The 17,263-nt window shown below is 37.1% G+C and overlaps 1 protein-coding gene across 1 annotated transcript in view; it reads right to left on the minus strand.

Annotated features, from left to right (window-relative positions):
• The window catches only part of LOC134574918 (alpha-2-macroglobulin-like protein 1), a 259,124-nt gene that overhangs the window by 229,869 nt on the left and 11,992 nt on the right, over nucleotides 1–17,263 (minus strand). The window contains exons 2-4 of the mRNA XM_063433983.1: nucleotides 15,638–15,734; nucleotides 12,070–12,256; nucleotides 10,882–11,047 (exon numbers count right to left, since the gene is read on the minus strand). Of these exons, the coding sequence (XP_063290053.1) occupies nucleotides 10,882–11,047; nucleotides 12,070–12,256; nucleotides 15,638–15,734 (450 nt within the window). The remainder of the gene's footprint in view (nucleotides 1–10,881; nucleotides 11,048–12,069; nucleotides 12,257–15,637; nucleotides 15,735–17,263) is intronic.

A 17,263-nucleotide genomic window follows, 5' to 3' on the forward strand; every position in this document is an offset into this window, starting at 1 on the left:
TGGTTGTGCTGCAATTCATAAATTCTTTAATTGTATGTACTATTGTAGTATTAGTGCATACTACTGTTTTTGATGGCAGAATATATTTGCAAGCTTTAAAAAAAATAAAGTTGGGCACCATCAAAAAGAAAAGGGAACATATTAAAAATTATATTCCTGAATAGTATGCTTTTGCAAGAATTCATCCAGTCACTGTTAAAAAATCTGGATAGACTTTGATAAAGCCACCTTTGAAGGCATTTTGTTCCACATTGTTCTTACTGTAAAAGAAAACCCTTTCTTTTGCCTTAGACTAAATCTCCTATCTTCCAGTCTAAATGAGTGACTCCGAGTCCTATGTTTAGTCCTGTTTATAAATAGATTTCCAGAAAATGGTCTGTATTGGCCCTGAATATATTTGTATAATGCTATCATATCCCATCTGAGGAGTTGTTTTTTATAACTAAACAGATTAAAATTTGTAACTCATTCTTCATAACTAATATCTTCTGTTACTTTTATTCATTTTTATGTAGCCTGTGTCTGCACTTGTTCTAGTTCCATAATATAATTCTTCAGAACAGGTGCCCAAAGGTGTGCTGTGTCACGATTCGGGGAACCCAACACGCTAACACACACACACACACACAGAAAAGGTGCAGTACCGGACCTTAGAGTGGCCGGGCTAAGCACACAAAGAATAGTCAGGAGACAAGCCGAGTAAAGGGAACCAGAAGACAGAATAACGAGAAACAAGCCGAGGTCAAAGGGTAGGAGAAAGTCACAAAGTCAGATTAACAAGCCAGAGAGTATGTAACCAGAAACACAAGTTCAGTAGCAATACTAGCAAGCAAAGCCCACAACAGGGCAGGGAGGAACAGGAAAGGTACATTTTTAAACCATAAGGTTAATTCTGATTGGGTCATTTCCAACCAGAATTAACAATCACACGTGGGAGATATCTAAACCTCCCACTGTGATTGAGGCACTGTGCCTTTAACGCCGGGTCAGGTGACTGACTCCGGCGTGTAATATATTGGGCGGTCTCCCAGCGTGCAGAGTCATGCATGCTGCCGCTGGGGGACGTGGAGGAAAACGTGGCGGCATCCGAGGCTGGAAGGATGCTGCTCGCCGAGCCCACGAGGAGGAGGGGACCGCGGACGGCTGGAGGGTGAGTACCACGAGCGGAGTGCAGCCTCCCCTCGCAGCCGCCCGCAGGATCAGTTAACCCCGTAGCACCCAATTGCATGGGTTCAGGGGATGGTTGCCTAGGAGCGGGTAACGCTAGTAGTGCAGTACTGGGTAGAGCAGGTAACACCCGTGTATCCAGCCGTCTTTGACTACGCCTCTCTCTAATATGGTTATCAATAAGAATCATATAGTCTATAACATCATCTAGAAGAACAGGCAATTGCCTGGATGCTATTTCATCCAGTACATAAGCAGCCAAACCCTCCTGAAAGGCTGTTACGAGGGCGTCATTATTCCAAACCCCTTCAGCTGCTAGAGTGCGGAATTCGATAGTGTAATCCGCTACAGATCTGTTACCCTGTCGGACCCTAAGCAGAGCTTTGTCAGCAGAAGCAACCCTACCGGGTTGATCAAACGTGCGTTTGAAAGCTGTCAGAAAATCTGCAAAGGACATAGGAGACGTATTCTCCCACATGGGGTTGGCCCATGCTAAACCTCTCCCGGACAAGTGGTTTATCAAAAAGGCAATTTTAGATCTGTCAGTGGGATAGGAACGTGGATTCATCACCAAATGGATTTCGATTTGGTTGAGGAAACCACGACACAATGCTGGTTCACCACTGTAGCGCTGTGGCTACATGAGCAGGAACGGGTACTGGAGTGGAAATGGGTTCGGGCACAGCAGCAGCAGCCTCCTGAACGAAAGGCTGCAAGTGTGCAGTACGAGCCAGTATGGTTTGCAAAGCTTGAGCAAACTGATCCATACAGTGGTCCAAGCCATCCATTCTAGTCTCCTGATTAACTAGGAGCTGTGGTATGTCAGCAGGTTCCATTATGGCCCTGTTGTAATGTCACGATTCGGGGAACCCAACACGCTAACACACACACACACACAGAAAAGGTGCAGTACCGGACCTTAGAGTGGCCGGGCTAAGCACACAAAGAATAGTCAGGAGACAAGCCGAGTAATGGGAACCAGAAGACAGAATAACGAGAAACAAGCTGAGGTCAAAGAGTAGGAGAAAGTCACAAAGTCAGATTAACAAGGCAGAGAGTATAACCAGAAATACAAGTTCAGTAGCAATACTAGCAAGCAGAGACCACAACAGGGCAGGGAGGAACAGGAAAGGTAAGTTTTTAAACCATAAGGTTAATTCTGATTGGATAATTTTCAATCAGAATTAACAATCACACGTGGGAGATATCTAAACCTCCCACTGTGATTGAGGCACTGTGCCTTTAACGCCGGGTCAGGTGACTGACCCAGGCGTGTAATATATTTGGCGGTCTCCCAGCGTGCAGCGTCATGCATGCTGCCGCTGGGGGATGTGGAGGAAGATGCGGCGGCATCCGAGGCTGGAAGGATGCCGCTCGCCGAGCCCACAAAGAGAAAGGGACCGCGGATGGCTGGAGGGTGAGTACCGTGAGCGGAGTGTAGCCTCCCCTCGCAGCCGCCCGCGGGATCCCGACATGCTGCATATTCAAGGTGTGGTCTCCGCATTGATTTATAAAGAAGCAATATTATATTTCATCCATTTTTATACATGACAATACCTCATTGGCCTTTGCACCTGCTGATTGACATTGCACATTGTTGCCTAGTTTGTTGTCTATGACAATTCCCAAATCCTATTTAAGTATGTTATCCCTAATTCACTACCATTTAGGGTGTAAGTTGCTTGTGCATTCCATATCCCAGAGTGCCTAACTTTGTATTTAACTAAATTAAATACTGGCCTTTCAAGTAATGCTACAAATATGCTGATTCTATAGCGAACACACTCTTTGTCTGTCTGTGTCCATTCTTAACTGTTATTTCTCATTCTTTAATTTTCCTGTCATTCCATCCCGAGCCTCCCAGCTAAATAGTCAAGGTAAACAAACACCAGCAAAGAGATACCTGAGAAATCTAAAATATTTTTTACTTAGATAGTCATGGATGTGCTCATGTTTATAGAAAATTAATTTCACTATATAAGCCACAATAATCACAATTCTAAAATTAGCCAAGCTGGTGAACTTTTTCAACTTGGCTATTTAGTCCTATATGTTTTTATTTTATTTCAATACACTGTATACTTCTATTCTATAGTAAACAGACCACTTTGTAAAGCAAGTTGGTCCTGTTTATATTAACACCATTAACGGGGAGCTCACCTTTAATGATACAGAGTCTGCACCCCATTTAGATGTGGACAGTTGAAATGAAACCTCCCCAGCAGAATCAGTGGTAAATGTCTCTGTTACGGACTCGTCGTTGAAAAAGGTGGTGAGGTGGACCTTCTGACCAGAAAGTGGCTTTCCATTAAATGATTCCAAAACCAACTGTAAGAATGTGGAAAAGAGATACAAGAAAAGCTTAAACAAAACAAAAAAAATACAATGTTATTTTCACATGAAGACAGCTTAAAGGGACACTATGGGCACCCAGACCACTTCAGCTCATTGAAGTAGTCTGGGTCCATATTGCCCTTAATTTACATTATACCACTGTTTGTCAGACAGCCACTAGAGGCGCTTCCTGGATGTTAACTGATTTTTGGTCCTGTAACTGATGGTGAATGTCCGGTAACTGATGGTGAAATTTACCCATAGGAAAGCATTGATTTAATGCTTTGCTATGAGGAGGGCCTAATGCACACGAGGCACTCACCATGCATGCGCATTAGTACACCCTTGTCTGTAACGTTAGAGAAGGTGGTCCCGTGCCCCAGCACCAAGGGAAATCGGCACTGAGGTCAGGTGATTAAATAAAGTTTTTTTTTACCCTTTATTCATGTTGGTGGGGGAGAGGGCAAGGGAGGAGGAGGCAGAGGGAGCTATAGTATTCCTGGTACTATCGTATCCCTTTAATCTTTAATCCTTATATCATTATATCACCATCATGTTATATAAAATATGTTTGTATCTTTATATGGAATAGCTCCCTACATGTACATTTGGGATATACCTTGCACGGTGTGCGTGGAAATAAGATCACTTCCATGTTTACTTTGGGATATGTATAATGTCCCTGATATCCATATTAATTAGAATTCCCTATAAGTTCATTCTGGATGCATGCTGGCCCTGTGCCATATAAATAAAAACTCTTTATTTACACTTTTGGAATAAATTGTACACTTTTCACATTGCAATTAAAATTCTTCCATATTTAAAACCATTGTTTTTTTCATGGAGTATGTGTAAAACACGGCTGTAATTTGCCCCTGAGCTATTTCTATTAGTATTAACTTTGTTTGTTACATGCTAATTTCCCACTGCGTTTAAAGGAACACTAAAAGGACCAAAAGCACTACAGCATACTGTAGTGGGTATGGTGTAGGAGTTGCCCCCACTATTGTTAGGAGTAATTTTTAGAACTGTTAGTTGCCACCCTCACCCGTCCTGTTGCTCAGTGAAAGCTCCCTTTACTGAGCTAAGCCTGGAGGTGAAGCTGATGCTCTCATTCAATGCGCTACACCTACACTGCAAGTATTAACACCCAAAACCTAAGTAAACTAATCATGTGGCTTATATGGAGCTCTGTATTAAAAAAAATGGGGCATTTTTTTTATTTCCTAAAAGATTGGCATGATTAATTGTACAGATTCTAAGCAGCAACTCCAGACATCAATAAACGGTAGAGAAAATTGCAAAAAAAAATAAAAAATGAAAACTTTTCTTTATTCCATGCAAATAGTGTATAGAATATTTTTTTATTATTTTTGTATTACTACATAAACTGTGGGGCACTGTCCAACATCCATTTATGTTTTGGCACCTAGTCACATTTAAAGGTTCCTTACTCACCTCTCCTCTGTAGGGTGCACCTGGCTGAAAATAGGACTTTGAGTCTTTGAAAGAAATCTTGGTGAGTTGGGATGAAACATCACATTGTTGAGACGTGGCATTTATTGTTATTCCTGTGGGTCACATTAGGAAATGTTACATTAGTTTCTTGCCTCTATATTATACTAAACAGTTTCCCCATATATGTGTTCAGAAGTAACTGTTATTTGCAAAGCAAATGATAATCAGAGTTCAGTAAATTAGAAAGTTTATGTTTGTCTTGTGTAAATCTAGATGACGTGTTATGCACCATTTACCTTTGATGCAGAACTAATCATTGACCATAAAATTGAACTTTGATTAATGGATTAGTAATCCTCTTTTGTCTTTTGTCTTCCACTGTTAATTTTGTCATATAATACCACAATTTTCCTCAATTACACCAGACATTGTTTCTTCCCCAATCTGCCATCATCCTCTTCACTGGACATTTATGTTTCTTTTTAGATCTCCAAGAAACTTCCTGCCATCAAACCTTCTATTTATAACAGATAGACACTATATTTATTTACTTATTCAGTAAAAGGAAGATTTTTTCCGCTGCTTTGGTTTGAACCAGAGCCAATGCACCCTTTGAGGGTAGTTACATAGCTTGCTGATTTGCTGTGACTATTTATTTATTTATTCATCAATTTTTCAGTCCTTTCCTAACTTCTAAATTCACCCTTTTCTCACCTGTTCCTTCTTCCTCCAGAAAAGCCTCCACCACCAGCTTTCTGTCATAAGTTGGATTTTGTATCTGGAATTTGGAGAGGTCCACAGTGGACTTGAGGCATCCAGAATTGTCATTCTAAAGAGAGGAGAAAGCTCATCCTTCAAAACATTGTGTGGGGTAAAAAGTTGCTACTTCAGTCTCTAAAAGTCTGTCCTAAATCTCCTAGTCTTGCAGCCATCTTGAGCCACTTCCTATTCTCTAATATTTTTATTATACTTATTTGTAACTTTACTCAAACTTTACTCTCTCACTCACACTGACATAGGCTGCTCTATAAGCCTGATTCCCGTTACCTTCCCCCATAACTTTTTATTGCAAGTAGAAACACAGAACTTCAGATTTCAATTATTTGGCCATATAAAGTCTAAAATATTAGATGACGAATTAAGGACACACCATGCATGGGATATAATGTGTCTCCTAAAAATCTGTGTAATGCTATAACTATGTGTGCAGAGGTAGAAACTAGATCATAACTATTTTAAATTATATATTAAATAGTGTTAAAACTGCCCATTCCTGATACAAAGTTTTTCTGTAGATTTGGATTCTTGCTCAGGATTGAAATGTGCCTATTCCACTCTTCTCTTAGATCATATCAATGCCTACCATGTCTACTGGAATGCTTCTTTTCTTAATGAAAAATATATACTGGAAGTCAGCCATTACTTTCTCTTCTTCTATGTTAAGATTATAACCCCTTCAAACTATGCTCAATGTATGAACAACCATATTGAACTACATTGTACAATAGCTCTTTTCACTTTTTTTGTCTATTCTGCTCTGTTAGTCAGACTGTCACATCCTCTCTTGTATTAAGTCCATTTTTACTCACTTTCAATTATTTTGTTACTTCTCTTAAACAACAATCCCAACTTACACCTCTGTTCCCATCTCTCACCTTGGCTGTATGAAGATGACAAATATTATTTTCTCTCTCTTTATTTTCTCCCTCTTGACTGGAAGGTCCACACATCCACCAACGCTTTTGGCAGATTTTGAAAGTCACAGTGCCTGGAACTGGTTGTCCAAATGTATACCTGATATACACATTGGGAAATTACACTTGGACTGTTCCTTAGTAATTCCCTAATTATACCAATCAAGTAACATTAAACCTGTGTCAATCAGCTCACTCTGTAAATCACACCTGTTCATTCTGAGTTACCACAAATTTGCTTCTAGTACTTCCCAGAGTACCTTGAGTATATTGGGTGCACTGCTACCTGACACAGATGTCTCACCTGGCACATGTTGTCACTGTCATATTTGAGTCAAGAACTGTGATGGATGGTGGAGTTTGAAGACTCACTTCAAATTTAGGAAGCACTGAAGATAGAAGATAACATGCAACTGCAGGGTTAGTTGTTATATGTTATACAGAAAGTTGAAATCATGTAAACAAAGAAGTCTGAAGATAAAAACAAGTTAGATGATGGGTGAATTGTAGTGAATTACAGAGAATGGATGAGTGTGTAGGAGGGTAGAAAAAAGTGTTGAAGAATATGGTATGGGCTGTAAAGAATTGGTCATTATGCAGTAGAATGGAGAAAGAGTAATATTTTAGACGCAGCAAAAGTCAAGTAGTTCAAATTATCTACAGATGTTAAATATTTTGCAACACTTCAGATTTTAAATCACATTTTACATCAATTTATATACAAATATATGCGTCCACAATAACAATTTTGTGAATCTCTCACTTTCTCTTTTTTTTAATAATGCTGCTTTTGTTTTAATAGCAAAAACATAATAATTTAATGAAAACACTCCTTTCTTTCCATCTATGGATTTATAATCTGGATAATTCTAGTTATTTTTTTTTCCACTTGCCATACTCCTCTACAGTGAAGACGTGGTTTTTTAAATCAGTTTTGATGTTATAAGTTCCCAGGGCAGGCTCAGGAGACAGCTGAAATGAGAGGTCCACGATGCCACTGTTGGGGACGACATCTTTCCATTGAGCCAGGCGATTCCTCTGTGGGTCCTTTGGCAAACAACATGAATAAACATACAGCATTACAGACAGTGGTACTCTGTGTGTACACTGCATGGGTAAGATGTCAAGTTTTCCATGTATACTATGGGTTTATTTAAGGCAAGATCTGTCATAATTCGTTGTTTATGAAGAATATTCTTCACTGCACTGGATGTACAGGATGTGGATAGTGTGCCAAAAGCTGTCAATCTTTGTCTTTTCAGTTATCTGTGAATTCTTTAATTGTACACTCTTGTAAACTACTCTGTACTAAATCCTGCAAGTACATACAACTATCATTAAATCCTTATTGAAAGAATGAGTGTGTAAGGTCAGCTTTAAAGGGATTCTACAGTGTAAGGAACACAAAGCTGTATTCCTTACATTATGGCTCCTCTCCCTCCCCATCATTAAAAAGGTTAAATTATTTTTTATTTTTTTTTCTTTAATTTATTGTATTTTTGTTATTTATGCTGGTTCATATGGGATCATTGTGACACTATCTTTCTGTACAATGCCAAATAATGTGTAATAATTTATTCAAATAATTTATTCAAATATTCATTTATTTGTTTGTAACACTGTATATGAATTGAATCTTTTAAGACCCAGCATAATTGTCTTTTACTGTGAAAAAGGAAAATGTTTCAATAAAAATTTATTAAAAAAAAAAAAAAAAAAGGTTAAATTATAGTTTCTGTACTCATACCGACTCCAGCACCAATATCCTTCAGCGCTGGGTCGGCGCTCTGGCTCCTCCAACATCCCCCAATCAGGGAGAGCTACATATATTTTTAGATATGTTAATAATTTAAAAAAAATATTTTAAAACTTTATATTATATTTAAAAGGCCAGACATCTACATAAAATACCAGCAGCCCTAAAGGTGCATGCTCTCTCTTCATCTCTCCTAAGTCTTGTCAATGAGGAATGTCTGGCTATCATACAATCAGGAATTTGGCCATCTTTGTAAGGTCAGGTAATGTTACACAGCGATCTTGCCCAGATAAAGTAATATCTAACACAAAATGTCTGGTTATTCCTTGCCCTCCCTCAGACATCCCAACCTTTTTCCATTTCTTCATAAAATAATAAAAAATATATAAAAATAAAAGTTATCCAATAGTCTCTTCTTGGCATGCACACCTTAAACGTTCTCCTTTCTACTGATCTATTTACACTTTTACAATTTCTTTTATTTCCAACTTTCTGTTTCAGATATACTTTATCATTAATGAAACTCATACAATGAAATACATAGGGACACAACATTGTTGAAAAACAACAATAAAAGTATCAAATCGTCAGTGTGCAACGTGTTAAATTGGCTAAACACAAGACTTTGGCAAACCATTTTAGGGGAAATTCATTTTATAGAGCTTTACATTATATTTACAGGATTCTATTTTTAAGAGAAGATGATTTCACGTTGGCATCAATTTACTTATATAGCATTAAGGTTAGATAGATTAGACACCACTCACCTGTAGCTCGATCAATGGATACTGACAAAAAGAGACACAGACAGAGTGAAATTGTCAGACAAATAGGAAACATACTGATCATAAAAACAAACTGTTACTTTACTTTGATTCAATGACAAAAAGAACCCTAATTTCATTGTCTTAATTATATTGTTTTGAAATAAAGCCTACACATTAGATTGTGCATTGAGTTGATTGCATAAATTTTAGGCCTCCAGTTTTGATATTATAAGCCAGCAGACAATCATAAACAGTGGGCAGTAAACAATAAACAGTAGTACAACCAAGTATTTTTTTTTTAAGTATATATAGTGGTGATATACTTGGGTATAGCTGCACCATTCACCTTTTTGACTCTCTAGCGCCACCTCTATACTGTTTTTTGCTATTAATAAACAGTAGTAAATAATATAAAATTAATTATTTTACTTATGCATTGTTCTTTGCAAGTAATGTGGGTTTCAATCACATATGTTTTCTATGCAGAGAGGAGGATGTTTGATAACATCTAGACTGGCAAAATCTCACAAAATGTAAATGCACCTTCCTTGGTTAAATATTTCTCTTATTGATATTTATTTAATTGATAAATTACTCATTAAACATGCAATATTAGCAGTTCAGTAAGTTACAAGTCAATCAGGTTGAAATAGTGAATGGATTTAAACACAGCAATAAAAACATAAGGACTTTAAAAAAAAAAAATATATATATATATATATATATATTTATGCTGATTATCATGAGAAACCTAGAGTTTGTTGGTAGGTACATTTTTAAACTCCCCCTATTCCACCTTGATCATCAAGACGAAGTGACTTAAGTTGCTCACCTTCTCATTGCTTGTCTCCAAATCCTGGTTGAGGGTAACTATCCGGAAATTCACTACAGAGAAGAGAAAGACACAAGGTTAATGAATCATTTGTTCCATAACACAGACTATCCATGTCCAACTTGGAAGGTGTTGTGGGTTTGTCAAATTGTTCTATTTAATACATTGCTCTAAAACATTTATGGGAAAAATATATATTGATGAAAGAGCATAATACATTTGGGGCACAATAACTGAGTTGCTATTGTTTATTTTTATTTAATAGTTGTTTTGTGCAATCCCTTTTAGATTTCTTCCAGCAGGGGGCATCTGTGAAACACTAACAGACACAAAGCCCTAGAGGCAATACTTTTCAGTAACTTTTCTAGAACACGGTATTAATAAGGTATACAGGTTAAATGTGAGATGATATGAACTGTTATTTTAAACATAGATCTGCTCAGAATTTTTAAGTACGGTACAAATCTGGGGATTTTTTTTTAATAAAAGGAAAATGTTTATTGAAAACACTTCCATGCAAAATAAAAACATCAAGTCATCAAAAAACTAAAACGTAACTAAACTATATTTTAAATGAACACCTACATTCCCAATACAAAACTACAAAAATAAAAAAAAAATTGTGGTTAACATAATTTGCAAAGATAAACGGTAATCTTTATCATTAGCCAAATAATAAGGTTTTTCTGATTGGCACATAATTGAAGTTAGGAGCCTAAATGGGGAACAGTAAGACGTGGCAACTGAGCCCTGTATTAGGGTGTGTTTTTGGCACACTTGTCATACCCTTTGCACATACTTATTATTTAATTGTACTGCTTAATCTTTAGTTTATGTTTGCATTCACCCAGCCATGTATGATTAGTTTACCTTTTTGTCCAGGTTTATATATAGACTTGTCTGTTTGGATAAAAGTTCCGTTCTGTTTTCTACGGATGGTCACAGATTTGCTGCTGAGTTGGTCAGAGGAATCACCTGAGGTCAGTCCCCGTACTTGAATTTTTACTACTTCTTCGGTACCAGAGGGGGAAGGTACCTTAGACATAGAACACAATGAATATATGGCAAAGTTACACTGAAGGGAAATATGTGTTATTTAACCGGTGTTTGCAACTGGTGAAAAACTATGCAGTAGGATATTAACAAAATACATATATTGGTAAACTATACAAGTCCTGGCTCACATGGTAATTATTATAGAAAACAACACAGGGTGATTAAAGAAATACACTCGGAAAGAATAGAGGAATAGGCATAGCAAGGTTATATAGGGACTACAGACCCCAAAAGTTATTAGCGATGTGAAAATTAATGTTGACAGTTGGTTTAGGATACTAAACATTTTCTTGGAAAGTATCCACATACTTTCTTTAGAAGTTAACAAGTAGACCTAAGTGACCCCCTTTTAACACATGGTGCTTATTTAAAAATGTATAATTCAGAAAAAGCACTTATTATACCCTCATAATGCTATTCTATTTGTGTTTTTCTATACATTCCTGTCCCACAAGACATTTTCTCACAGTGGTGAAGACAGGGAATGTATTTAAACGGACACTCCAATGTTTTAAGATAAAAAAGAAATCAATGTTCGGCAGATATGTCCCAATGTAAATATTCATGCATTTAGCTATAGATTTTTTAATTGGGGGTGTATCTAAATCAGCTTGCAAAAGCTAAAGATCTCTTGTCTGCAGCCTTGGGACGCCATCCTCTTAAAACCCTGCCAGGACTTTCTGTAGGTGTCCAATCACAGACTTTCTAGTTCAACTCAATGAGAAGTCTTTCCAAGGCAGGTGCTCTGGATAATTGTGGCCTCTTGAGTTTAGCTCCATTGGAGTGTCTCAATAGGTAAAAAAGTATCTGAAATACAGTGATCAACAAGTATCATGGAATGAATGGGATTAGTTTAATTATTATAGAAACGGATAACCTAAAGGAAGAATCGATGGAGAAAATAAAGTGGTCCTTGATGCAAATGCATTGACATGTTATTGCATAATCCTTTTTTTATCTAATAGAATTAGTTAGTGGCCTTAGATTGGTAATAACATTCACCTGAAAGACATCACAGTGAAATGGACCCTGGCTCGCGTCCTTTACAGTATGAAGGTTAGTGGTTCCTGATTCGGACTCTAGGTTTACCATCAAAGCGGAGTATTTACCAAGATTTCCATCCATGTGAATGCAAAAGGTCCCATCAGATGGAAAATACAGAACAGATGGGACAAACAGACCAAAATATCTGCAAATACATTTTAGTTACATTTTATTTTATATAAATATAGGGTGATATAACATAAATAGTTATACTATACATGTATATAGTATATATCCATCCACCTCACAGTTGTAGCATATCAAGATGCTGATTAGACAGCATGATTATTGCAAAGGTGTGCCTTAGGTTGGCCACAATAAAAGGCCACTCTAAAATGTGCAGTTTTATCACACAGCACAATGTCACAGATGTTTTAAGTTTTGAGGCTCACACCTTTGTAATAATCATGCTGTCTAATCAGCATCTTGATATGCCACATTTCTGAGGTGGATGGATTATCTCGGCAAAGGAGAAGTGCTCACTAGCACAGATTTAAAAAAAGATTTGTGAACAATATTTGAGAGAAATAGACCTTTTGTGTACATAGAAAAAGTCTTAGATCTTTGAGTTCAGCTCATGAAAAATGGGGGAAAAAACAAAAGTGTTGCGTTTATAATTTTGTTCAGTGTATATATATATCTGTATATATATATATATATATATATATATATATATATATATATATTCTTGGGACCTTGGGATTGATTATCTAGGTGTGAAAACTTTGAACAATTTGTTACTTGGTTTTTTTTTTTGTTTTATTTTAACATTTATGCTACAATCCAACACATCATTACAATCTGATGTCAGTGCTTTGAATGAACAATATTATCCTTGTTACTCAATAAAACATCCCACTTTGAAATAGAATCAATTAAGATCAAGTTTTGCTTTATGGGTAGAATATGCCATTTTCAGCGTAGATGTGACTAGATGTAATAGGTATTGTATGTAATATTTTGTTTTCAAGCTATTTTATCAAACATGTTAAAATCTAAGGATGTACCTCAATTCCTGCTAATATTTAGGGTATAAAAGTAAAGCAGGGATTGTTTATGAAATTTTGTCCTAGATAATTTCTCCCCATCTTGAGTCAGTGGGACTAGGCATCCTGTTAGCACTATACTTCTCTCACTCCATAGTGGGGAATGGTGACGGGGATTGGCATTTGACGCTATCAATAATGGGGAGCTGGAAAACCCCTAGCATTCTATTTAAGGGATTACAAAGTTTACACAAAGCCAGCCCGCCATTTCCTTACCTATATCCATCCAAATTGGGGTGTAAGAATGGGAGAGAATGCCTAATTAATTATTGGTTTGTAGGATACCTATTATTTTTGTTAAATTCCTTATATAACACCTGCTACTATTGTCACCATAATTTATTGTTTACTATAACATATGTTACCATTTATACCTGTAGTATGCGGCTGAAATTTCTGTACATGCAGTTTTTCATTGTCATGTCCAATAAATGTATTCCACCAATATTTCATGTCTATATAATTATTATTTTTTTGGCTGATAGATTCTGAATGGTAAACTTTTCAGTTATAAACAGCAAATGCTTGCTCTACCCACCCCCCCTCTCTCTCTCTCTATCCTTTGCCCTTCCTAGCTCTAAATACCTTTGTATAACTGTGTCTTACCTCCATCCCTGTTCCTTGGGAATCAATTCACAAGCAGAGCTCAATGCAATACTCATACTCTGTACTTTTTCTAAGAACTTTCTCTTATTTTTTATTGTTGTAGTAAACATATACATATGGTAGGCTATGTGTTACCATTAGCATATTCACATTCTGATTTGTTGCTTAATATTTGGTAGTGCTAACTATCTTCCTGATATAGAACATGTGTTAGTTTAGCTTTTTGTTCAAACTCCTATTTAAGGATGATGTAATTTATAGTTACTAATTACTACTTGTTAATAAAGATTGTTGTTCGTCTAATGAGCTGTATCCTGTGTGAAATGTCCAGACAACAGACTGCTAACATATTATCTGCCCATCAAATTACCAAATCCTCATCCTACAGCATTAAATTACAGAACCTGTCCCACCACACTACCTGCTCCAAAGCTTTCTCACATTCTTAAAGGAACACTATAGTCACCTAAATTACTTTAGCTTAATAAAGCAGTTTTAGTGTATAGATCATTCCCCTGCAATTTCACTGCTCAATTTACTGTCGTTTAGGAGTTAAATCAATTTGTTTCTGTTTATGCAGCCCTAGCCACACCTCCCCTGGCTATGAGTGACAGAGCCTGCATGAAAAAAAAAAACTGGTTTCACTTTCAAACAGATGTAATTTACCTTAAATAATTGTATCTCAATCTCTAAATTGAATTTTAATCACATACAGGAGGCTCTTGGAGGGTCTAGCAAGCTATTAACATAGCAGGGGATAAGCAAATCTTAATTAAACAGAACTTGCAATAAAGAAAGCCTAAATAGGGCTCTCTTTACAGGAAGTGTTTATGGAAGGCTGTGCAAGTCACATGCAGGGATGTGTGACTAGGGTTCATAAACAAAGGGATTTAACTCCTAAATGGCAGAGGATTGAGCAGTGAGGCTGCAGGGGCATGTTATATACACCAAAACTGCTTCATTAAGCTAAAGTTGTTCAGGTGACTATAGTGTCCCTTTAATCTACATCCATTGTAGATGTCCTATGCAACCTTAGATATACATTGTATACCTGGAGAGTAAGCCTCCTATTGTCTTGTCTACTCCATTTGACACAAGTGACCCTTAGCTAATTCTCTTTGTTCGTGAATTGGTTGGAACAAACACAGAGAGAGAGTTTATTCACTAAATACCAAACTGGGGTGAATTGTACAGCGCTTTGGAATTTTGTTGGTGCTATGTAAATGATAAAATAATAATAATAATAATTAAAATTAAAATTGCAACATTTAGGCAACAATAGCTGATTTGGGAAAAATACTCACAAGTTGGTTATGTTAAGCTATTTTTTGACAGTTGTACCGGTATTTCAGTTTCTTACAATTCAGAATTTAATGAGTAATGTATATACTTACATATATACTGTAAATTAGAATATTCTCATTTGCTTTCATATGAATTGCCCTTACTTCTATTGCCCTTAGTTCTACTTCTTTATGGTGACTCAACCACCCCCTTCCCTCCCCCCACACACTCTCTCTCTCTCTCTCTCTCTCTCTCTCTCTCTCTCTCTTTTTATGGGTTACAACTCACACATTACAAAAAGCATTTGCGCATAATAAATGTCAACTATTTGATAGATGGATACGTACAATTTGCAGTATTAGACTACCTAGCTTATATTATGTGGAGTGTGTGTTTAGACCATATTCCACCTTTATAGAAAAAAAGTCTGCAAAGTCACACCACCTAAATCCTCAATTATAGCTGTGTCTAAACATTATTCAGAGAAAGAAATAAAATCAATGTTTTTATCTTTTTTACACAGTAGATTTGCCACCAACTTCTGATATGATCATAACTTTTTACCCTACAGATCATTCCTTTCTACTTACGGTTCATTGTTACTCTGAGTCTGAACCAAGGTTGACCCCAGGCAGAGGAGCAAAGGCAAGGTCCACATCATGTGGACAAATCCTTGTATTCTCAGTTCTGAAGAACAAATAAATAGGACAAATGAGAGCAGGCGAGACAGATCCATCGAGAGATAGATAGAGGTAAAAAAGGTAGGAAGAGATTTGATGACGAAAAAATTGTAAGTGAAAGAATGTGAGACAGAAAGAGAGAGATTGTATTAGGTAGGGTGATAGAGAGGGTTAGATTCAGTGAGGAACTGAGTAAGATTTAATTGATATAGTACCACCAGTTCATGTTTCCCTCAATATATTATTTGAAGGTTTACTGAAAATAATTGCATTCCATTTTGGAATTATTCAATGTAGACATTATTTCTGCTGGTGAAGTTCCATTCGCAGATCCTAAACTTAACCTAACTTATGCAACCTATAACTTATAAGCTATTTTTATATTCCCACTGATAACTACCCACCCAGTGTTGTCTTTTTAGCTTGTAGCATTGTTACTTAGTAAATTAATAAAACTTATTGAAGCACTTTATCCATTTAAAAACACACATAATATACATCTGAATATTTCAATCTATGTTAAAATCTACGAAGCCTACAGTAAGAAACCCCTGTCCTGCTATGCAGAGAGTTACAGCCTCTACAAAGATATAAGTGAATGATGCCCTTACTATAGCCACCAATTCATGTGTCAAAGGTCCGCCTTGCATGTGAATAATGTGCCACATTACTTCATGGCTTTTTCACTTACCGTACCTGTTCTTGTGCTACTCATTGAGTGCCAGTCCTTATACAACAAGAGCAACCTTTCTCTTATTAATTCCCGCCTTTTATAGTTTCCTTGCAGTGATACTGACTGTGTTCACTGTTAATCACTCATCACAATGACATTTACCAGTTCCTGTAGACTAACCCTTTGGATCTGTTTGCATAACTCACCTGTATCTTGAATAACTAATACCATTTGTATAACTCTAGACACTAGAATGTTAAAACCTTATGACACAGGTGGAAACTGTTTTAGCTGATATAAATCAGGGCCCCGGGGAATTGATCATATACTGTGTACAGAACCCTATGTTTTTGTAAGCACCTTATCAGGTTTCACCACATTCCTGAATTCTGTAACGCCTTTTCTGAGACCTGTCTGATTGCTGAGACAGGTGAACACTAGTGTTGTCGCGAACCCGAAATTTTCGGTTCGCGAACGCGAACTTCCGCAAATGTTCGCGAACCGGCGAACCGCCATTGACTTCAATGGGCAGGCGAATTTTAAAACCAACAGGGACTCTTTCTGGCCACAAAAGTGATGGAAAAGTTGTTTCAAGGGGACTAACACCTGGACTGTGGCATGCCGGAGGGGGATCCATGGCAAAACTCCCATGGAAAATTACACAGTGTATGCAGAGTCTGCTTTTAATCCATAAAGGGCAGAAATCACCTAACATTGACACCTGTCCTCAAAGCCCCTGATACACACTGACACAGAGCAGAATAGAGACTGTTCCCCGTCCTCAGAGACCATGATACACACTGACACAGAGCAGAATAGAGACTGTTACCCCTACATAGGGTCACTTGGCAGATATGGCGGGG

The sequence above is a fragment of the Pelobates fuscus genome, chromosome 10, assembly GCF_036172605.1.
Source record: "Pelobates fuscus isolate aPelFus1 chromosome 10, aPelFus1.pri, whole genome shotgun sequence".
In the NCBI taxonomy this organism is placed as follows: domain Eukaryota; kingdom Metazoa; phylum Chordata; class Amphibia; order Anura; family Pelobatidae; genus Pelobates; species Pelobates fuscus.